This window comes from Lycium barbarum, chromosome 11 (genome assembly GCF_019175385.1).
Source record: "Lycium barbarum isolate Lr01 chromosome 11, ASM1917538v2, whole genome shotgun sequence".
Taxonomy (NCBI): domain Eukaryota; kingdom Viridiplantae; phylum Streptophyta; class Magnoliopsida; order Solanales; family Solanaceae; genus Lycium; species Lycium barbarum.
Genome location: NC_083347.1, coordinates 6978160 through 7001257, shown reverse-complemented (window position 1 = coordinate 7001257; position 23098 = coordinate 6978160). Strand labels below are relative to the sequence as shown.

General features: G+C 35.8%; 4 protein-coding genes across 10 annotated transcripts; 3 read left to right on the top strand and 1 right to left on the bottom strand.

Annotated features, from left to right (window-relative positions):
- LOC132619376 (UBP1-associated protein 2C-like) lies at positions 1 to 960 on the top strand. Its single transcript, XM_060334303.1, has one exon. The coding sequence runs from the start codon at positions 1 to 3 to the stop codon at positions 958 to 960; it is 960 nt and encodes a 319-aa protein (XP_060190286.1).
- A 6169-nt stretch (positions 961 to 7129) lies between these two features.
- LOC132619150 (uncharacterized) lies at positions 7130 to 11256 on the top strand. 5 transcript variants are annotated; one of them, XM_060334106.1, is made up of 5 exons: positions 7130 to 7286; positions 8098 to 8302; positions 8483 to 9857; positions 10559 to 10707; positions 10866 to 11256. In XM_060334106.1, the coding sequence occupies exons 2-5, from the start codon at positions 8213 to 8215 to the stop codon at positions 10992 to 10994; spliced, it is 1743 nt and encodes a 580-aa protein (XP_060190089.1). In that variant the 5' UTR covers positions 7130 to 7286; positions 8098 to 8212; the 3' UTR covers positions 10995 to 11256. The 5 variants fall into 5 exon arrangements, with proteins under 5 accessions (XP_060190089.1, XP_060190085.1, XP_060190088.1 ...); XM_060334102.1 differs by having other exon boundaries at positions 10790 to 11256; XM_060334105.1 differs by having other exon boundaries at positions 10559 to 10722.
- A 1375-nt stretch (positions 11257 to 12631) lies between these two features.
- Positions 12632 to 16893, top strand: LOC132619152 (malate dehydrogenase, mitochondrial). The gene is made up of 7 exons (XM_060334107.1): positions 12632 to 12958; positions 13312 to 13485; positions 13561 to 13729; positions 13830 to 13891; positions 14085 to 14206; positions 14647 to 14764; positions 16428 to 16893. The coding sequence occupies exons 1-7, from the start codon at positions 12722 to 12724 to the stop codon at positions 16566 to 16568; spliced, it is 1023 nt and encodes a 340-aa protein (XP_060190090.1). The 5' UTR covers positions 12632 to 12721; the 3' UTR covers positions 16569 to 16893.
- A 658-nt stretch (positions 16894 to 17551) lies between these two features.
- Positions 17552 to 22825, bottom strand: LOC132619149 (transcription factor GTE4-like). Of its 3 annotated transcripts, XR_009574535.1 has the most exons (6): positions 20200 to 22824; positions 20045 to 20090; positions 19833 to 19946; positions 19637 to 19710; positions 17823 to 18013; positions 17552 to 17737 (listed from the first exon to the last, which is right to left on the bottom strand). XR_009574535.1 is itself a non-coding variant. In XM_060334101.1 (5 exons), exons 1-4 carry the CDS (start codon positions 22093 to 22095, stop codon positions 19649 to 19651), a joined length of 2118 nt encoding a protein of 705 aa, XP_060190084.1. In that variant the 5' UTR covers positions 22096 to 22825; the 3' UTR covers positions 17552 to 18004; positions 19637 to 19648. The 3 variants fall into 3 exon arrangements, 2 of the variants coding, with proteins under 2 accessions (XP_060190084.1, XP_060190083.1); XM_060334101.1 differs by having other exon boundaries at positions 17552 to 18004; positions 20200 to 22825; XM_060334100.1 differs by having other exon boundaries at positions 17552 to 18013.
- Between the last annotated feature and the right edge of the window lie 273 nt (positions 22826 to 23098).

Below are 23098 nucleotides of genomic sequence, written 5' to 3'. Positions count from 1 at the left end.
ATGAATCAGTCTCTTTCTCATGACCAACTCAACAAAATTGCAGAAGGCATATCTGTTTTACTTCCCGGGATACTGGAAAACGTACTTTCCGGGACTAAAACTACATCCCGCGAGGGTTCTATTCATCGAAAGCTCTTCGTTGGGAGTCTCGGGTTACATACTACATCCGAGACTCTGCATCGAATTTTCTCTGCCTATGGAGAACTAGAAGAAGCTTTCGTGGTTATAGATAAATCCGGTATAAGCAAAGAGTACGGCTTTGTGATTTTCCAGAATGTAAGGAGCGCTCTAATGGCACTGAAAGAGCCATACAAGAGGATCGATGGAAAAATGACGGTTACAAAGGTTGCTAATTCGAGAACCAAAGACGGAGAAAATGAGTCTCTACGTACAATTTATGTGTCCAACGTGCCACGTGACATGTTTCCTGGTAAATTATTGGAGTACTTCTCGTCTTATGGCGTGATAGAAAAGGGTCCATTTGGTTTCGATAAGGAAACAGGAAAATCAAAAGGTTACGCGATTTTCGTGTACAAAACACTAGAAGGTGCCAAAACTGCAATTTATGAACCTAGTAAGTGTGTTGATGGACAATATTTGACTTGTGAAATGGCCAATCCGCGAACAAAGAAAAAACCGCGCACCATTCCAAATTTATGCAATTATGGAACCGGTTTTTATGACCGTTACAAGAATGAAAGATCAAGGTTCGATAGTTATGGCTCGAGACCAGAAGTGTCACAAGTTGGTACTCAGTATGTCCCTTGTCAGGGCAATGGGCAAATGTATGCACAAAAATGTGATTGTGGGCTGGTTTCTAATGGCAACATTCATGGGGGCTTATCACCGACAGTTATGGGCCTCAATCACATGGGCTCTGGGCTTTGTTCTAATATGGGCCATGCAGATTTCAGTTTTTGGTCCTCAGATTTTCCAAGGCACAAGCCATTATGGTTTTGATTTGTTCATCTCTTTGGCACCATCAAGAAGTTATCAAGGAGGAACATTCTGTTATAAGCCAGACTAGTTTTAATTGCTAATATTTTCTGTATTTTGCTCTCACATTTTGCTGACTAGGTATAAAGGAAGTAGGTTAATTTAACTAAGTGTACTAGCTAGGTAGTTTCCTTCATGAAAGCTGGGAAGAATCTTGATTATGAAGACTTAAAAGTTTTTAAGTAGCATCTTGTTACTCCATATTATTAATTTTCTCATCATACCAGTATTAGCGTCTTAAGTGAAAACTCTGATTGACAGGTTATAACTAGAATCACAAACTGAATTAACTGTAATCAAGTAGAGTATCTCATATCAAACAAATCCTCCTGAATATAAGTAATACTATAAAATAGCTCGTGAACCAAACAAGTAAAGGGCAAGGTCTAGTTGACCCCAACATAAACGGATGGCAATTTTGAACCATTTTCCTCAATTTTTTCGTAATACCACTATTAGTGTCTTGATGAAAAACTTATTGATAAATCAAGCTATTTTTTTCTTGGACATAAAGATAAGTAGGGGTTATCTCAGCATATACAGAATGAAAAGGACCAAACATGTCGAATCTATCACTTTTTCAAAGAAAAAGTTGCTAATTTGTTCCCATTATGGGCTGATCTGTGGTAATGCTGAAGTAGGAGAAATAAACAAAAAAGATATCTATCCAACAGATAGAGGGGACATGACCCTGAGAAAGATTCAACATCAAAAGTGAAGGACTAGTCAACCCCTCTTTAAAAATGGCTATGCTTCACCAGTTTTGTACTTCTTTTTTCTGTCTTAAATCTTTTTTTAAATCACATTGGAAATCAAAGGAGGACAGTGAAATTAAACCTACGTGAAAGCAGTGTTTTAAAAGGAGTTTTTTGGGCTAGCCCGGGGCGAAGCGTGCCAAAAAAGCAGTGGAGTGAGGCTTACCCAAAACGCCCTGAGGCATAAGTATCGTGAGCGTACGCCGCAACCTTTCGGGCGTAAGCACCAACATTTTGGGCGTAAGCCCCGATTTTTTTTTTAAAATTTGAGTCAAAATTGCTTAATAAATCATTTTTTTTAAAGTTAAATATCCAAAAGTTTAACTCAAAGTAAATTCTCAAATTAAAAATCTCAAAAAATAAAAAAAATAAAAAATTGTTTGTCCTAAGTTCATAACCCTTTCTCTTTGTTGTTACGAAGTAACAGATACACGTTAGACATATGTATGCAAAGTGCAAACTACAAAGCAAAGAGCTTTGTCCTCAAATTCTTACGATGCTTCCATGCTTGCATTTTCCTTCTTTATGTTTTATTTTTTTTTAAATCTTTTTAGCATTCTTCAATTTATCTTTTTTTAAAATAGTTTTTAGTTTTAGAATTTATTTTTGTATGGTTCTAGTTTAGATAATATTTTGAAGATTTGTATTATAATGAGTATTAATTTGTTTTATCTATTTTTAGGTTTTAAAACAATAGTAGGGATCTAGTAGCTCAGTTGGTTGACTACTTGAACTTAAATTCGGAACCAAAATGACCCAAAAAAAAACCTTTTGAACCAAAATACCCCAACAAAAAAAAGGTGACATAAGTACCTTTAGCGCAGTAATTTACTGCGCTAAAGGACTTAACTGTAACGACGCGGTTAAGGTTAAGTCCTTTAACGCAGTAAAATATTGCGTTACAGAACCAGTAAAAAAACAAAATTCTATAACGCAATAAAATACTGCATTATAGAAACAGTAAAAAAAAAAAAAAAAAAAAAATTGGCCAACTTTATTTTTTGCAACACTTTAGTGTTTTTTTCCATACTTTGACTAACGATTAGTCGTGTGTCAAGACTTCGAAACGTCAATAATTTATATAGAACCTGATATTTTTTTCTGCGTACTATAATGTAGGATCAATACATCAAGGATACGTAAACATTCGGATCGTTGTTTTAGGGGTTGAAAAGGTACCTGAAGTAAGTTTTGTTTGGAAACTTTAGGTTTAAGTGTTTTATTTTTTAAGGTTTTGATTTAAGCGTGTTATTTTTTAATCAAGACATAACTTTATTTTGAATATAAATCTAATTCTAAAAAATATAGGGCGAAAAACTAGTTGTAAAGTGGTCAAACTTTAGATGGTCATAACTTTGCTGGGATGTCCGTTTTACGCGATTTTTTATTTTTTATCTTTGCGTATTTTTTCGAGATCTACGCGAGCCGATTTTTAAAAAAACACTTGTTATCCTATTCAATTTCAATTTTCCCCCAAATTGGCTTGAAGTTTTTAGTTTTCTTTACTTATAATATGATGATACGCAATAGATTTTAACGTAAAAATCCCGGGGCAATGTAGCTGTGAATGTCAATTTCACTTTTGAGGTTTCAATTTTTCAAAATAAAGCTGACTAATTTTCTTGACATATAAAGTTGACTAAAATAACCTTATAAAAATAGAAGACTTAAATCTAAAGTTTTTAAACAAAACTTACTTCGGGCACCTTTTCAACCCCTAAAATGACGATCCGAATGTTTACGTATCCTTAATGTATTGAGCCTACATTATTGTACGCAGAAAAAAATACCAGGTTCTATATAAAATATTCCCGTTTCGGAGTCTTGACACACGAGTAATCGTTGGTCAAAGTATGGAAAAAACACTAAGTGTTGCAAAAAATAAAGTTTGCCAATTTTTTTTATTTTTGTATGTTTCTATAACGCAGTATTTTACTGAGTTATAGATTTTTGTTTTTACTGGTTCTATAATGCAGTATTTTACTGCGTTAAAGGACTTAACTGCGCTGTTACAGTTAAGTCCTTTAGCGAAGTAAATTACTGCGCTAAAGGTACTTATGTCACCTTTTTTTTTATTGGGATATTTTGGTTCAAAAGGTTTTTTTGGGGGTTCATTTTGGTTCCGGACTCCTTGAACTTTCACCTTATTGGTGAGGGTTCGAATCCTCTCATTGTAATTCTCTTCCCCTATCCCCTATGTAATAAAAAAATTTAAAAAAAAGTTTTAAAACAATAACTTTATATTATTGTCATTTTTATCCTTGAATTATTAAGATAGAGTATCATTTTTACAACTCTAATTAAGTTTCATCATAATTATGTTATTGGTGCAATGCATCTTTACGTCATTCACTTTGCAAGATTTTTTTAAAATAATTTTAATGTAGTTTTTATTTATATGTTTATTTTATTAATTTATAAAATATAAAAATTAAATATCATGGGACCTTCGCCCTGCCGAGGCATATGTAAGACGCTTCGCCTCACGCCCACGCCTTTTAAAACATTATGTGAAAGAAAGATAAACATAGTATTTATTGGGCTAAAATAATTTAAAAATATTCTTAATACGATATTATATTACCTGATTCAAATCAAATCGCACGATTTCTCTAAAAAGTCTTACATCATTAAGATTATGACTATACTTTAAATGTATTTTATTTTTCTTTTCAGCTAGAAATATAAGGCTTTGTTGGTAAAGGTAGTAAATCGGCTTGTAAAATTTCAATGTCATCTTAACAAACCATTATTTTCTATACTCGTTGTTGGGCTAAAACAACGCAAAAATGCTCTTAACATATTGTAATGTCGTCTTCTTGAGCCAAAAATGCAAGTTTTTTCCTCAAAAATCTTACACCATTAATAATATTACGACATCATATATAATAACTTCTTCTTATTTTTCATATACTTAATACATATGAATAAGCATTTCTTTAATTTTAAGCAAATGGAAAATGTTGACAGCTTTGTAACTCAAGAGTCACATGTTTTTGTTCTTAACAAAGTTTATCTATTTGTAGGCCAAATTTCTTCTTTCTAATCCAAGTGTTTGATCATGTAGTGCACACGTTCACACTCAATTGATTTTGACTAATGACTTGGACAACTTGTTTATTGTCAACACCGATGTGGAACCATAGCCTAAAATCCTTCAAAAATGAACGCCCTTCTCTTCTCTAGCCTATTTATAAGTATCTTTTAACGAGAAAATAATAAAAATGTCTATTATGTTTGTGTAGGTTTAAACTACTACTTTTTAAATATATATTTTAAGCAGTTCTGACTTCAAATGTTTTAAATTCATCAAAAGTGAATAATTTTATTTCCGTCAAATGGTGGGGCCTCACATTTGTCTTAAGGTTTCTACTCCCTCCGTTTCAATTTATGTGAACCCATTTGACTGAACACGGAATTTAAGAAAGAAGAGAAGACTTTTAAACTTGTGGTGTTAGATGACTCATATATATTCTGTGTGGCTCTAAATCATTTCATAAAGGTAAATTATTTCCAAATATAAAAAGAGGTCTTTCTTTTTTGCACGGACTAATAAGAAAATAAGTTCACATAAATTAAAACAGAGAGAGTATTATTTTTCGTCCATTTTTAGAGTTTGTTGTCGTTTCTTGAGGTGCAACTTCTCTTATTTTATGTCTAGTGCAATTTTTTGAGTTGCAGCTTTTAGAATTTGATGAAATTATTTTTTGTTGTTTTTAGTAAATATTTTTTCACAATTCCTATCTAATCTAACAGACAGATGTTAAAACATTTTATGGAAACAAGAAAATCTCACTTTTAACAGATTTAAAAGATCAAAACTGCTCAAAAATATATTTAAGAGATTACTTTGAACCTGCCATAGAAGATTTTTGTTATTTTTTCGTCTTGTGACCATAAATTACTTTTGGTTATCACAATAACTTGTTGGCAAAAATTCAGAGTATTGCTAGATGCAATAAATCTATTTCTACAAGTGTTTTTTCAAGGTTAGACTAATAGCTTAAGGTGGGTGTTTGGTTAATTTATACGGTATTCGTGAGTATGACTTTGATAGTATAACTGGAATACAAAAATCATAGATATTTTTTATGTCCCTATTCTAGACTTTAAAGTCGAAACGAAATAGGGACCAATAAATTCTATTTCTCCAACATTTTCTCATTACCCTTTATGTTCCACATCTGTCCTTGTTTAGCTATCAATTACTAGACCCTACTTAAAGATCAATAAATTCAAAACTACTATTTTGTTTAACTGCTAATAATAATTAGAGGTAACTAAACAATGGTTGATGATCGCACTAATGATCACAATAATAAGAATGCTGCAATTTTAGCTAGTCATTTCTTTTTGTATGTCAACGTCTGCTTTTCGCAATTTATATTAATTTTAGCAAGTAGTAGTTTGTATTTGGATATTCAATTTACTAAATACTTTTACAACAACAGTTTTTGTTTGACCAAAGTTTATTTTTTCTCTATAAGTTTGATCACACACCTCAACCTTTTAAAATAAGTATTTTAAAAAAATATATAAATGAATACTTTTAGCTTCTAAAGGATGACCTTTAATCCTATATCATGTAAAGGTTGCCGCAAGTATAATTCATAAGAAAACGAGCAGAAACTTTGGGTTTGACTGTTGCGTGATCCCAAAACATAATTAAGTATGGAGTACCATACAATAATCAATAATGCATATGCACCCCCCCTATTTTTTTTCTTTTCATTTTGACACTTCAACTAAATATTGTTCGTATTGAATTTTAAACTTGATCTCAATTGTGTCTATCAAACACAATCCGACATACATAACATATATGGTGAGTTTCATTTTCTCTAGCCTTGCGCGCGAATGTCAATCGCATCCTACATTGAAATTCAACCAATTAAACACCCCTCCCCCCTCCACACACTCACATTTTAATTATACTCATCACTTATTATGATCTTTTAATTTCCGTTTTTTGTTTTCAATTTTGATTTCTTATTTTTCAATTTTTGATTTTCCAATTTTGATTTCTTATTTTCCAGTCTTATTATTTGATTCTTCACTTGTATAACATAGTAGCACACTTCTTCCTATCTTATGTGTACAATTAAAACAGTGAGCGTGTTTTAATTGGTTGAATTTTTCACACGCAAGGCTAAAAAAATGAAATTCACCATATATGCTACGTAAGTCGGATTATGTTTGATAGACACATTTGAGACCAAATTCAAGGATTCAATAGAAATAACATTTAGTTGAGGTGTTTAAATGGAGAAAAAAAAAAGGTACAGATTTAGGAGAGCATTAAGCCTTAAAAGATTGTGACACAAGACAAAAACATGAAGTTCCCTACTAACACAAGGAAGTTGCTTAGAAAATATTCCATACCCAAAAAACACAAAAGTCCAACCAAAATTTTCTGATAAACCTTTTCCATGTACATGGAGCAGTTGTTATTAAATAAATATATATATATACAGAGACCTAAAACCCTTCTCCCAATTCATCAGTTTCTTCATTATTACCCTCTGAAAATGACCCGTAAGTTCTTCTTTCGTTCACTTTTTCCCCCAAAACTTCACTTTCTTGGTTTCTGCAAAGTTTTAATTTTTAAAGTAAACCCCATATTATATTTTACCTTGGATAATTGGTAATCCTTATTTAATGATAACCCTTTTGAGGTTTTGTTTATTATTTCATATATTTATCGTTGTTGCTTCTTTTGATCATCTGATACTTTTTTCTTGATATATAAGGCAGTAGAGGATGTGGGTATTTTTTATTTTTTGCTTGGTTGATATAGATATTAAAGTTTAGACCTTGTGATAGTACTACTTTTTTTTTTTCTTTTTCGGAATTCTCAGAGAGTTAAGTTGACTGAATTATACTGTAATTTAGTTCATTAAGACCTCTAAGATGATGATCATTGGTTATTGATGTATGGTTATGCTTTTTCCTTGGCTTTGAAGCTTTGTTTTTACAGAATATTTTGTGTTCTTGAAAGTTGGAATTTTTGCTGATATTGTCTCTATGTACCCTATCTGCTAAAGGTGTTATAGATTGGTTACTTATTAAGTGGTTTCCAATTGATAAGTCTGAAATGTTTCCAGCTTCCTGTTGTACTCATATACCAAGGTAGTCGATATTGATTTGTCCTGTGTTGCAGTCCCTTAAGGATTTTAAGATATTAATAACTTTTGAAATTGTTTCTGTAACCTATACCATTTGAAGTTTTTTGAGGAAGCTGAATTAAGCTGCAATGGGGTTGCTCAGTTGTGCTTTGGCATTTGGCTGCCTAGGTTTATGTCTGCCGAGTTATGTGTCAAAACATTTAATCATGGTGTTTATGCAGGTCGTTGCTTTTGGCAGGTGAGACTTCTAGTTGGATTAGACATTGCCCAGTCGTTAAACGATTGTGAAGTGTGATCAGCATCTAGTCTCCTAATTGATTCATATTACATTGCACCATGGAGAAAATCAGAAACAAAAGTTGGGTTGGGAGCATATACCACAAGTTCGAGGCTGTGTGCCAGGAGGTTGATGAATTTGTAACCAAGGTATGTAAATGTGATCCTTTTAGGTCATTTACTACTTGCATGTGTCAAATACTTTGGTATTCTGGTTGTTTTGTTTTCGTGGAATCTACATGTTACTAGTAGTTTGTTGGAATGGACAAAACTTTGTAACTATGTTACCAGTAGTTTGGGTTTTAATTTGGCTTATTTCTTAACTATTAGGACACAGTTAAGTATGTTGGGGATCAGGTGCAAACTGTTGGTGCAAACATGAAAAAGTTATACTCTGGTGTAGTGCAAGATCTTCTTATCCCAATGGACGATAATGTAAAAGGAGAAGCACAAGCTGTCAATGGGAAGCCAAAGCATGCCGTTGACACTTACACTAGTTCAGTGACAGACACTACACTGAACCCTAGCAAAGAGCAATCATATCTGAATCAAGGTGCGGACAATTCCATCGAAAGCCATAATGCTTCAACTTCAACTGAACTTGATGGTGTGGTAGCATCTGAAGAAGCAGAAATTGATTTTTGTAAAAACTCACATAAGGTTTTTAAAGAGAATATAACAAGGGAGGACGCACTGATAGATGATGAATCAAGTACTTCGGAAGACAGAATTTCATCTGAATCTTGCTCTGACAAAGATTCAAAAGATACCATGTGCTATAGCTTTTCAGATGATGATAAGTGCTTTTTTGATGTATCAAGCTCTCAGATTATACTACAAGATGATATCGTCAAGGAGGAACAACCAATGGCTGAAGGATCAAGTTCATTTCTGGATAATTTGTCTAGATCACAACTCAGGGCTTCTAAGAATGATCAAACGTTTGATAGTTCTCCCGATGATATCAACTGTATTTCTAATATACCAAGTAGTCAGACGGATTTGCAAAGGAACTTTGCTAGGGAGGTGCAACCAGTCACAGATCAATCAAATTCTTTTGGAGATATACCATTTTCAATGGGGGAAAGACATGGAAATTCCATCACGGCTAAGTTACCACATCCAACTTCACTTTATGATGCAGAACTTGGGATCTTCCAAGAGGATAAGAGAGGATGCGATGCTGCTAAGGGCATTTCCAATATTCCACTAACTCAGACGAACTTGCAAGACAATATCACCAGTGAGGATCAACTTGCATCCGATGAATCAAGTTCTGCCAATGGTAAAAGTTTGCCGCAAACCTCAGCATTTGTGTCTGATATACCTCCAACTTCACGAAATGATGCAGGATTTGGGTTGTCCATGACCGCGCGTAAGAGTTTTTCGGATGATTTTACTTGTGTTTCTGAAAAGTCAAGTACGGTCTGGGCATTTGAAGATGCTCCAAGCACATTACAGTCATCCGAACTTATACTTTCTCGAGTTCAGGGTAATGAAAGCGGAGTATCAAACTCTTCGCTGTTAGCAGAATCTTCAAGCCTGTCAAATTCCTCAATTGGAAACTGTACGCAGGAAGCTGAGTCTGATTCTAGTATCTCCACTGGCCTCTCGTTTTCCTTGTCTACTTCTTTAGCAAGTGCAAGCAATGTTGTTTCTGTCATTTCAGCTCTCTCAAGTACTCCATTGTTGACAGATTTCAGTGGTAAGTAGATTCCTCTTTCAACCCTCTGGTGTAGTAGTAAAAAATAAACACTGGCCAGTTTTTTGTTCTCTCTATTTCTACTTCCTTTTTCTTTTGTAGTGAGATGACGGTGTATGTATGAAATGATGAGAATAGTGTGATATGAGTGCAAACTCGGATCTCTGCTGCAATATATTCTTATTACGTAGTAGTTGATTGTCCGTGTGTACCGCAGAGATGCTATAACATATCATTTCTTCAGAAGGAGAGTCCATAGTTTAATTGTGGGTTCGCAAACTTGGGGTCTATATGCAGCATGCGATCAAAATAAAAGTAAAGTGTCCATGGTTTTCCTTGCTGTCCCTCTCTCCCACCCACATAAAAAAGAAATGAAAAAGGAAATTTGAGGGCGAAGGGATGATATTGACTCGAATGCTTTGTCTACTATTTCCTCAGTATTCTGAAATAAATATTGTTGTATCAGCTGTATCGCTGCGAAATCTGCATGAATAGGTTTAACCTGTTTCACGGAGGTAAAAGATTATGTCTTTCTTTGTAAATACAGGGGTGATTGAAACAAGGTTGGGAAATTTATTGGTTGAGAGAAAATAACTTGGAGAACTACAGATGACCATATATACTACTTTCTTCCGATTGATGGCTTGCTTCTAAAATCTGAGCATCCCTATACGTTCTATTTATCTGATGTTTGGTTTATGCAGGATGTATGAATGATAGCTCCATTGATCTTCCGGACATGGAAACAATTGATCTAACTGATAAGGGAAAGCTCAAGGAAAGCTGTGTCCTCGTTGACAATAAATTACACAATCGCGTTTCTTTTAGGCCAAGGAAATATAAGTCGTACAAGGTAGCCTCTCTATTTGTAAGTATCCTTTCTACTTCAAATCCAGAACTTGATTAATATTCAAATTTTATCTACTCTACAACAGGAACTAATACAGGAGGCATTTGCTTCTAGAAAGAGATTGATAAAGGAATACAAACAATTGGCTCTTTTGTATGCAGACGTGGATGTTGAAACGAGCCAGCACGCTGAGCTCTCTCAGTTACCTTCTCTTCCTTCACCATGTTTACACTCAACAGAATCGTCCACGTGCAATATCTGTGAATCTGGGTGGGAGCTCCTGTAAATGAGCCTTTTTTTTCCTGTGAAAACTGTCCCATGTTAATAATTTTTGCTGAGATCTCTCACTTTGTAAAGGTTCCATAAAATGGTTAGCTGCAAGTGAGCTAATCGTTATTCGTATTTGTGAGATAAATGGTGGAAACTACATCTTTTTTTTTTCTTTTTTTCTTTTTCCTTTTCGGGTTTGCTAAGGCTTTTGAGATCAATTTTGGAGAAATGCCACTCTGCTCAAATGATGGTCTCAATATATCATACTACTAGTTGCCATAATGCTTCAATGTTCTACAGCAATCTCTAGCCATAATTTACTTCGTTTTCTTTGGCATAACATGTGTGACCTATTAGCATGTTGCTGAATTTAGTCTCAGCTGTTTCCCATCAACATATGATTGGATACAAACACATTGTTGGCCTCAAGTCTCAACGATGCTTATGGTAAGTTGACAGTCAGCGTAAAGTTAGTGTGTGAAAATTCATAGAGCTGACTGAACTTGAATGTGATTGAGGCATTGTTATTGTTGGTTATTGTTGTATCCCATCAACATAATGCCGTCCCAGAAACCCTCTCCGTGACAATTGTTTGCCTGTCTCCATTTTTCGATGTTCACGGACACTGGCGGATTCAAAATTTGAACTATATGTTAAGGATATCACTCAATCCATTGACCATTGGGTTCGAAATTTTATAATTGTACATATTTAATAGATTTTATTGTCACACATATAGAGTTTGCTTAAAAGCTACTGAATTCGATTGAGCTCATACCTTACCTTGTACATCTGCACCTGTTATAGTTTTTTAAAGGTTAAAAGGGGATTTAAGGACATTTTTGCATTAACGAGGTCGACATGGTCGCAATGTGATTGCCAGCAAGAAAATTAGACAAGGCGAGCAAACCAACCAAGGTCTAAAGAAGACATCAGCAGTGCAACTCTGGCTACAATTGGAGAAATCAATGTAACAGTGCTAACGAAGCAGTCTTCTGTATTTGTTTGGTAAAAATTTATCTGCACCCTATAACCAAATTATATTTACCCTAAAAGTAATGTGATGTAAATATTGAGTATAGATAAGTTTGTATTTTCTAGAGAATTACAAGGCGAGAAAATTGAAAGTTATGGTATCCGCATCAAGTGTTTTTGTGTTGCACATTGATATGTTAATATTCAAATACTACATAAAAGTATGAAAAGCAGGGGCGGAAACAACTCTTCAAGTACAGGTTCTCGGGAACCTAATAACTTTTGCCCGTATCCTGTAACTATATATAAAATTTCATTAAGATTGTACAAATATTTGATCGTGGACTTGGTTATTATTAAAAATTAATTTGAGATTTCTGTAAGAACCCATAAACTCTAATTCCTGGATCGACCTCTTTTTAAAAGTTATATTTTTTTCCATATTAAAATGATACCAACGTATCGTCAAGTTAGTCAAAATTTATTTAACTGGAGTTTCCAGAAGGAAGAAAAAAATTGCTTAATTTGGAGTTGACATGTAAGTTTTAAGTAATTGTAGTTAACATAAAAAATTTGAGTTACAACTTTGGTTATTGCAAAAATAAGAAACAAAAAATCCAAAAACCTCGAGAACCACAACTTTACTTTTCATAATAATAATTAAAATCCTTGACAGGCTTTTTCGTATTGCCAATAAATATTGGCGTCCCAAAACACAGACCATTTTCTTGTTTCTCCGCCCTAGCTTTTCGTCTCAGCACATTCGAATCCAATGAGGACTTCCATGTTGAAATCCATCATCCAACGGAGCTCCATTTGCCGGCGTGGATTCACATCGGGATCCGCACCAGAGAGGAAAGTGGCAGTTTTAGGAGCAGCGGGTGGGATCGGTCAGCCTTTATCACTTCTAATGAAACTAAACCCTTTAGTATCGAGCCTTTCCCTCTACGATATTGCTGGAACTCCTGGTGTTGCCGCTGACGTCAGTCACATCAACACCAGATCTCAGGTCCGATTCACATTTACTCAATTTCACTATTGAGTTCAAGTTTCTAGGGTTTTACTTCATTCCTCTCTTGCATAAATATAGATACATTCGTGAATAACTTATGCTTTGTGCTGGTGTGCCTCAGTAATGCACAGTTTAATACCGATTAACAATTTTTCCCCATATTGTTTGATATGTCAGCACCTGAGGTGTGTCTTAGCCTGAGTTACCTGATACATGTTGGTACCCCGTGGAATTAAAAAAAAAAATTGTTTGATGTGTCCAATAGCTAACAATTAGATGTGCATCTACTATCGAGATAGTGCTAGTTTGTGGTTCTATTCCCTAAATAAACATATTTGTCGACATTGCAGGTTGCGGGATTTGCAGGAGAAGAGCAGCTAGGGCAGGCTCTGGAAGGAGCTGATGTAGTTATCATCCCTGCTGGTGTGCCCCGAAAGCCTGGTATGACCCGGGATGACCTGTTCAACATTAATGCCGGTATTGTTAAATCTCTTGCCACGGCTATTGCCAAGTACTGCCCCCATGTGAGTAAACTTGTGCAATTACCTCTCTATATTGGCTATATCGAAAATGTTGTGCTGATTTCTTCTTTCTTCAAGGCTCTTGTCAATATGATCAGCAACCCTGTGAATTCCACTGTACCAATTGCTGCCGAGGTGTTTAAGAAGGCTGGAACTTATGATGAAAAGAGGCTCTTTGGAGTTACCACACTTGATGTGGTTAGGGCCAAGACTTTTTATGCCGGAAAAGCTAAAGTAAATGTTGCTGGTACGTTTCTTACTCTACTTGTGGGTTTATTTTGCTTTACATGGAACAATAACTTCATTCAAACCTGTCTACTTTACTTACCTTTTGCTATGTTGTTCAGAGGTCAATGTCCCAGTAGTTGGTGGTCATGCTGGCATAACTATCCTCCCATTATTTTCTCAAGTAATTTTTCTTGTCCTTTGTTGAATCTTCTTCTTTTTAGTATATTTTTTGTGTGGGTGTATATGTGTGTGCGTATACAGATATATATATATATATATATATTGATGTGTAAGAGTTCGGTTGAACTCTTTTAGGTGAATTTCCACCTTGTGGCATTACTGAGTTTTGTTTCATCACTAACTTTTGGATATAGGCCACCCCAACGGCGAATCTATCAGATGAGGAAATTGAGGCACTCACAAAGCGAACCCAAGATGGTGGCACAGAAGTTGTTGAGGCCAAGGCTGGAAAGGGTTCAGCCACCCTCTCAATGGCGTATGTTTCAACTTCATGTTTTTCTTGATTTATTTTAGCTTTTGAGGTTTTGTGGAGGATATTCACTATCATTGCAAGATCTCGTCGTATTTGGGTATAAATACCTGCTCAAGTTGTGGTACTGAAGATGCTCTGCTAGTAATGGTAGTTCTATCAGGTTTTCACAACAATAATATGTGGCATGATGATACTCCCTCCATAATTCAAACTTATTTTTGCATGTTCCATCAGATAATCACATGTGAAAATAGTTCATGTTGCACTTCATGCAACATGTACTCTAGAGAACTCTCCCTTTTCAGCAAATTAGTAGAACTGGGGAAGAGATGGAGAGATAAAAAGATCTGAAACTCCTTTTGCTATTACTTGCACAAACCACTTTAATTCTCGGAATTGCTGTTTGATAACTCCGGTCTGAGCAGTTAGTTTTACTTTTGCAGCTATGCTGGCGCTATTTTTGCTGATGCTTGCTTAAAGGGGTTGAATGGAGTTCCCGATGTTGTGGAGTGTTCTTTTGTGCAGTCCAATGTCACAGAGCTTCCCTTCTTTGCATCCAAGGTAATAATCCTTTCCCTATCCTACAAAGATACTCGAGATCATATTTACTTGTATAAACATGTCTCGATGGAACTTGCCTATCTGCTGGATAGTGACATTTTTTCTTTGAACTGTCTGATTCATTTGGTCATCGCCCCGTAATCACGTCAGTGTCAAAATTGCTTAACGGCGAGGCTTAAATAATTTTGATAGTTCAAGTTTGGTCCTGGAAACAAGATGTATTCTTCTCTATGTTTAATTTGTCATTTTATGCCTTTCGAAAGCTGTCGAACAGTCTATTCAGGCTGTTTTCAGAGATAGTTTTGACATCACGAGCCATCGGTTGATCTTGATTACACACGTGTCTTGTGGAATGGTAGATAGTTTTCAACAGTGTATTACAAATGTGTTAAGCACTAAGTTGATATCCTAGGTTATTAATGGGGGAACCACATAATTGCCCATCAAAGGCAAAATATTTACCCGAGAATTCCCATTTATTTGATGCCCACCCAGAGTAATTACCTGACTGCCCAGCCCATGCTTCTTTTGGTGCGACGTCAGCACTTACAGTCAACTTTTGTTTTTTTCCCCGGTCAGGCTGTCCTTAGCTGCAGAAGGTAGCCGTGCCCTTGTTTGTTTTTTGACCTTTTTTCTTTAATTTCTTTTTCCTTTTTTGGTTAGTTTAACTTCTATTTATTATTTTTTGCCCTTTTGTCCTTAATTAGCTGTAAAGCCTTTGTCGTGCTTGTTTTCTTGTTTCTTTTTATCCTTCTTTTCTTTAATTTCTCTGTTCTTTTTTTTTTTTTGGTTAGTTTAACTTTTTGTTATTATTCCTTTTCTTTTTGTCTTTTTGTTTTACTTTTTAAAGATAAAAATAAAATTTAAGAATAAATATAATAGTTAACTATGTTAGACTTATAAAAAATTAAATAATTAGACTACAACAAGAAGTAATTAATAGCAAATTAATGTCTTATTGTAAACTAATTATTTAAGAATTCTATATTTTTATTAACTAAAAAATAGTTAGCTAATATGTTTATCTTTGTATTGTTTTAAATATTTGAAAAGAAAAATAAAAAGACAGAGAAGGAATAATAACAAAAAGTTAAAGTAACCAAAAAAGTACAAAGAAATTAAAGAAAAGGACAAAAAGATACAAGAAAACAAGTATGGTAAATACTTTACAGCTAATTAAGGACAAAAAGATAATAGAAAGAAGTTGAACTAACCAAAAAAGAAATTAAAGAAACCAGACGACTACCTTTGCAGCTAATTAAGGACCCGCTAGATTGGACTGACACTGACATAGTGGGAAGGGAAAAGGAATATTTTGGGTTGCATGGGTATACGGGTAAATATTTTGGTTTGCTTGGGTATCACGGGTAAATAAAGGCCAGATGGGCAAAAAAGAAGTAACTAGTTTGTCTTTAATGGGTAGTTTGTGTAGTTTTCCCTATCAATTGAGTTCGACTAACGGGCTACATTTCTGTTATATCAACTGACTAGTGGGTGCTTCACTAATGGTAAATGGTTCTTGGCCAAGTACACTAATCACCATATGTTCACTTTTTTCGTTTTATTTGCATGATATTTTTGCTGTCTGTACACATACATACTCGAGATTTGATCTCTTACCGGTTTTCATGATTCTGTGTTGGTCACTGATTTTATCTTTCAGGTGAGACTTGGGAAAAATGGAGTGGAGGAAGTCCTAGGGTTGGGCCCAATGACAGACTTTGAGAAGAAAGGACTTGAAGCTCTTAAGCCAGAGCTGCTCTCCTCCATTGAGAAGGGAATCAAGTTTGCCAATGCAAACTAAAAACAAAACTGTGGTCAAGTTTTCCAGAGTGACAGTTTTGGATCCTTTTGGACACTTGTGTTGTATCCTTTGCGAGTTTCTTGCAGCTGGAGGCTTAGATTTAGCTCTTATTGAAAAGTAACTTTAGATATACACAAACATTTCTTGAAAATAATTACGGGCAAACTTGTGATAATGCATTTGCCGTAGTGTTGGATGTATTCTCATGGAATTGTGGTTAGAAGCAGACAGTTGATGTGAGATGATGTGATGAACAATGTTCATGACTCCAATCACCGTGTTGTAATTCATTTAACCTTTACTGGTATTGTACCTTAGAATGCGATAGGAGAGGCTCAATCGTGCATAATTTGGAACTTAGCGTATTTCCACTGTCACCTGTTTACTAAGTTTTCCATTGGGCTCTGCTTAAACGCAGGGTTATTATAGAACTATGCACATAATAAAACACTTGAAGACAAAACACATCTCGGTTTTGCATTTCAATGGATTATTGTTTTCAGCTGGCCTAACACATCTCTAAATATCCTTGGGTTTGGGGAAGTTGAAAGTTAAGCGTTGAAAGTTTTTTATTTAGCTTAATAAGCTGCTTAAAATAAGCCCATCCAAACAGGCTCTTAAGCTTGCATGAGAAAATGGTTAACCGCAAACCATTTGACGAAAGGGGAAAAGAACCCCAGCTCATTCAGCAATAGATAAACACCACTCAAAACCTAAAGCAAGCAAAGAAAATGCGGCCAAAGCTCCATTTTTCACACACGTATCAACAACGCGACCCTATTAAACATGCATTACATTAGCTTTAGACAATGCAGCTCAGATGTTATCAGGCGAGGGAAAAAACATAAGGAATCAGGAGAACTTGAATAGGACCAACTTCGACGCAGAGATAAAAAGGCCAACTTCACAAGTACAGAGCAAGCCATATGACAGGGCTTTTCAGGCTCGAAATAAGCAAATACCGTTAAGAAAAGTCGCCTATCAATACTGAAGTCCATAACCTGCCAGATTATGCCAGACAAAAGTTGCGAAAATATGTACACCCTTACTGTCATTTCCATTCCTGATGGTGTTTATACAATGCAATAAATACGAGCAAACAAACAATACACATCAGCCTATTATGCTCTTTGTACATCCAGGTTACAGCTGCAGGACCTTGCATGATCCTGCCATGAAAATGAGCACTGAAATGGATAAATTTTCAGCACAAAGATTTTAATTCAAACTGGTTAAGCAATCTCGGCAACATACAGGTGTTAAATATCTCACAGTGCCACCATAACCACCTTCTGCGTATAGCTTGACTACTATATGAGAAGTAGGAGAGCCAATAGTTCATATGCTCATTAAACCATCATGCAAGAGCCACAAGACTGTCTTTCAGACGAGTGTTTGAACAGGAGTCGGCTCCCATGCATTGATAATCAATTTTCCTGCAAAAGCTATAAAATAGACAAAGTTACACAGCAGTCAACACTTCTTCATGATAGACAAGAAACACCATGACACCGTTAAATAGAAGGCAAAAAATCTAGAATATACAGAGCCTCAAACCAACAAAAATAAATCAAGAAATAGTCCATGCAGTAACACCGTAATAGTTTCCCCGACTAATCTCTTTGTTTCACAGAATTACTCCGTCCCAGTTTAGTGATAAATTCAAAGGGCAAAGAAACATTTCAAGCAAAAAAAAGCAACAACCTCATATTCACCTTCTTTTCGCTATAAAATGGTGTCCCTAAGTGCATGAGATAACCGGGAATCCACAATAACAGCGTGGATAGAAGAGCGATAGGACGATTGCAAGGGTGCCTTGTTCCAGGGAGGGGAAACTTGCTGCACATGCTTCCCTGGTGGGTAGTAGGGGTACCTAAGGAAACAAGAGGGCTAGGAAATGGGTGGATCTGCTGATGATTATATAACCTCTTTCAATAAGCAACGTCCTTACTGTATGCTAGTCAAGAACAACTAACGAAAATAGTATAGGTAGAATATTTTTTCCTTGTTCCTTTTTTTTTTTTATTGAGGAAGGATGGAGAGAGGTCATCGGGGGTTCTACGGGAAAAGTCAAATCCATTGACTTCCCCTGCAGATTAAGCTGAACATAGTGGAGTTCCAAAACCAAACATGTAGGTTTGTAAGTAGAAACACAAAGCAAGATCGATATTGTTAACGGCAGGCCAATCTGCTTGCATCTCAACTATTCCACTGGGTACCTGCTACCTCCCAACCGCTGAGGACCGAGTAATTCTGCCCAACAATGCTTAGGCAGATGGCAAAAAATCACTGAGCGTCTTGCATCTACCGGGATTAGAACCATAGTCTCCCATGATTTCATCCCACTTTATTGATCACTAGGCCACACCCTTAGGTGCAATACAAAACAAGATTTCTACGGAAAAAAAAAAGGTGTAATTTTCATTTGCCTCGTAGAATAATAAGGAAAGTTTATTCACATAATGCACTCTATGCTTTCTGCCATAGTACAATGAGACTGCGAAAAATAATCCTGCAATTCTATTCGAATTCTCCTTTTGGCTGTGGTTACTACAATATAAAACATTAATCCATCGTCACTCTTGAACAAGGGACACATCTCTTTGTCTATTTTTCGATTAGAATTTATTTATGTTTTTGACATCGCCAGCAAGTCCTAGAAATGTAATTATCGCCATGTTTATGCATTATCAATGCAGCTTATTATGGAAGTATCTATGCAGCTTCTTCATAATGACAGTACAATCACCAAGTCGCTGAAGCAACGGATAACCATGGTTATGGAAATTCCCTCGTTTAGATGGCCAATCTACATGGTGGTTCTGTATTGATGCCAGAAAAAGGCCCCAAAAGTTAAAGTATCACCACGGAAAACAAGCAGAACCTTAGAAGTAAAGAGTTTTTCATGTAATAAAAAGCATAATTTGCTGATCGCTTAAATTATATTAGAACAATTCGTCCTTTCTTAATTAAAGTTTTTGGGACAACTATCACTAGGTTTTTAACAACATAAAACTGGAAACAGACTAGCTAGATCACTTGCACAAGCTAAATCAGTCTTTACTCACATCAAGAGCTTATCATGTCCTAGGTGAATGTGCCGCCTCTGATCCAGATGCTGAAGAACTATCGCTATCAGAATCTGCAGATAGTATAGCAAATTAAATTAGAGATACGTTGTGAAGAACTTGCTGAAAATCAGCTAAACAATGAACAATCATTATGCATGTGGTGTTGAGACTTGCAGGAGAGTATCATAATTACCGCTAGAGGATGAGCCTGAATCGCTGCTGGAACTGCTTGAACTGCTAGACCTACTTGCACTACCCAACGGTCTTCCACCTTCTGCAAGGGTAGCAGGAGTTGTATCCTTCTCACCTACTCATACAAGATAGCAAGTATAATGAGCATTTTTCACCTAACGCATGAATCTTGAAACCTATCCGAGACAACAATTCCTCCTATGAGACACTTACCAGTTCCATTTTCTCTCGGTGCATCAGCAACCTCTGACGTAAGGTTCTACAATGTAATTTTCACACATTAAGCATCTCAACCAGACAAACACACAAAGACTACTTGGGGGGGGGGGGGGGGGGGGGGGACAGAAGGATTAAAGAACAAATCTCACCACAATTCGAGCAGTCTGAGCAGCTACTTCCCTGGCTCGAAGAGCAAGTTCAGCTTTTCTCTTGTACTTGCTAAAACTCTTTTTGAAATTTGTTACAAACCTATCAAGCTCCCAGAGTGTTTCTGCATCAACACTATCTATATCTACTTCAATCTCATCGTTGTCTTGAGTAAGTGTTGAGTTCCTCTTCTTAATGATCTGAACAATTGCATCAAGCTTTTCTGTAGGTAAACCCTGAAGATTTGTGCTAAGTTTCTGCTTTTCCTCATACGTCATGTCTCTCTTATTGGGATCTTTTGCCTTAGGTTTCTTAGGAATTGGGGTCCTAGCAACATGAACTATATTTGAAGTCTTCATCCTGGGATTCACCGGCCTAGTCATTGACTCAGATCTATCCAAAGTCTGCAGTTGACGAGCAATTGGAGCAAGAGAATGAGAAGCAACTGGGGTGTGGAGAAAGGAAGGAGCAAAAGAGGTCCTTCTTGAGGTGGGAGTGGGAGTACCAGCATCATGATACGTTTGGTGCCTCCAATATGAATTATACTCGGCCTCTATAACTGCCCATCTCTCTTCGAAAATCTCTGATAAATGTTCGGCCATAACATGAACATCTTGCCCTTTAGGGTTATAAGTCATGGCATTATAAAAGACGAGCCTCACGTCCTCTGCAAATTCCCTTGGAGACTTGTACCAATTCTGAGATAACCTAGTCTTAATTGTGCCCAAATCCATAGGATGAGTAACGATGACATGATAATCATGCAGCCCAAGAGCTTTCGCGTTCACTGGCTCATTAAACACCCAACCATGCTGGTGTTTCATTAACCTCTCAAGCAAACTGCCACAATTCCTAAACACCTGAAGTCTATGCTTATCAAAGCCAAAGCCAAACCCGTTCTCCGAATCACCACTATGTTTCTTCCCAGACCCATTAGGCCTCATTCTTTTATTGCTTTCAGGCGGCAGTCTATCCTTACCGAGGAGAAACTCCGAATTCCTGTAATACTGATTAGCCTTCGGGATCCTCTTATCCTTCTCCATAAAGTCACTGGAACCATTACTATTTTCCACAATCAGAAAACTAGGTCGCTGGAATGGCCTCGATCCAATGTGCCCCACAGAACGCACATCTGAATTTATTCGCACTAAAGACCTATTCTTGATCACACCATTATCCATGTTATACTGGGAATGACTATAAGAGCTAATAGAACCACCAGGCACCGTAGTAACACTACCATCATTTATACTAGTACTTCTATATGCCGTCAGCTGAAACTGTTTAGCTTCGACCTCCTTTACCAAGCTCCTAACTTGATCAAGCTCACTCTCTAAGCTCGTACTAAGCTCTCTAATCTCATCCTTAAACCTCACACCTTTTAAATTTATCCTAATCCTATCTTGAATTCTTGAAATAACCGGCTTAACGACATAACCATTATTATTCTCCACTTCAAGATTGCAACTCTGTGTTTCATTCTCCACATCTCTACTGCATGAACCCTCCCGCAATTCCCCATCTCTAGCACTGCCACGTGTATGTTCGTCGCTATCTTGAATTCTTGAAATAACAACCGGCTTAACAACATACCCATTATTATTATTATTCTCCACTTCAAGATTGCAACTTTGTGTTTCATCTCTATGATTCTCCACATTTGTTGGGTCCCGTAATTCACTGCCACGTGTACATTCATCGTTACTCACATCTACTACTACCTCAGCTTTACGAGAAGAATCCCTAAATGGAATTACTGCCACGTCATCGGCGGTGACGTTGGTGGTGGTGTTAGTATTTTCTAGGGTTTTGCGGCGGCGCTTACGTGTATATACTTTGTAATCATCGCCCCAACGTATACTTTCTCTACAATTCAAATCGTTTGCATTTGAATCCATACATACACGTAATTACAGAAACTAAGCCCTAACCCTAAAACACCCAAAACCCTAAAAAAATCGAAAATTTCTCTCTAAAACCCTAGGTATTCGAAATGAAAATTCAAATCATTTGCATCTGAATAGATACATACATGTAATCACAGAAACTAAGCCCTAACCTTAAAACAGACGAAAACCTAAAATTTGCCATTGGAAAATTCGAAAATTTCGCCCTAAAATTGGAAACCTAGATCGATAAGGTTTCGATTTTACGGAACTAGGGTTTTGGGGAATAGGAAGGCAAAAACAAAAATTAGGAAAAGTTGAAGGATCTGTTGAGAAAATAAGAAAAAAATTAAAATTAAAAGTTTTAGGATTTGAAATGAAAATTGGAAACCTAATTCGATCGGAATCGATAAGGTTTCGATTACAGAATAGGAAGGCTAAAACAAAAATTAGGGAAAGTTGAAGGATCTGTTGAGAAAATAAAATCAAATATTTTTGGATTTGAAATGAAATTTGGAGACCTAATTCGATCGGAATCGATAAGGTTTCGATTAGGAATTAGGGTTTTTCGGAATAGAAATGACGAAAACGAAAATTAGGAAAAGTTGAAGGATCTATTGAGAAAATAAGAATTTTTTTTTTTTTTTTTTTTTTTTTTTTTTAAGAATTTGGGGAGAGTGAGATTTGGGAGATTTTATTTTCGAGCGATTGAGAGAAATTGTCTTTTGGATCCGAACTCTACTCGCCTACTTTTCTTTTATGTACTCGTTCATCCCAAAATAGAATTATTTATTAGTCTCAATTGTATTAATGGCAGTCAAATAATAACTTTTTTATTAATTTTTTAAATATTTTTAACTATTTTTGTATATAAAATGTATCTTCTCTAATTTTTGGAATCTGTAAACTTCTTCTATAATAGTAAAAAATAAGATACATTCATGGGTATATTAATATAAATTAAGTGTGTAACACTCCTCGTGTATGTTGTTTGGACTCTCCAAAAATGATACCG

Coding starts and splice junctions, on each gene's coding strand:
- LOC132619152 (XM_060334107.1), top strand. CDS start 12,722: ATGAGGACTTCCATGTTGAAATCCATCATCCAACGGAGCTCCATTTGC. Junction 13,730..13,829: donor AGCTAAAGTAAATGTTGCTG/GTACGTTTCTTA, acceptor TATGTTGTTCAG/AGGTCAATGTCCCAGTAGTT. Junction 14,207..14,646: donor TCAGCCACCCTCTCAATGGC/GTATGTTTCAAC, acceptor TTACTTTTGCAG/CTATGCTGGCGCTATTTTTG.
- LOC132619376 (XM_060334303.1), top strand. CDS start 1: ATGAATCAGTCTCTTTCTCATGACCAACTCAACAAAATTGCAGAAGGC.
- LOC132619149 (XM_060334101.1), bottom strand. CDS start 22,095: ATGGATTCAAATGCAAACGATTTGAATTGTAGAGAAAGTATACGTTGG. Junction 20,091..20,199: donor CTCAGACTGCTCGAATTGTG/GTGAGATTTGTT, acceptor ATTACATTGTAG/AACCTTACGTCAGAGGTTGC. Junction 19,711..19,832: donor TTCAGGCTCATCCTCTAGCG/GTAATTATGATA, acceptor TACTATCTGCAG/ATTCTGATAGCGATAGTTCT.
- LOC132619150 (XM_060334102.1), top strand. CDS start 8,213: ATGGAGAAAATCAGAAACAAAAGTTGGGTTGGGAGCATATACCACAAG. Junction 8,303..8,482: donor TTGATGAATTTGTAACCAAG/GTATGTAAATGT, acceptor CTTAACTATTAG/GACACAGTTAAGTATGTTGG. Junction 9,858..10,558: donor ATTGTTGACAGATTTCAGTG/GTAAGTAGATTC, acceptor TGGTTTATGCAG/GATGTATGAATGATAGCTCC.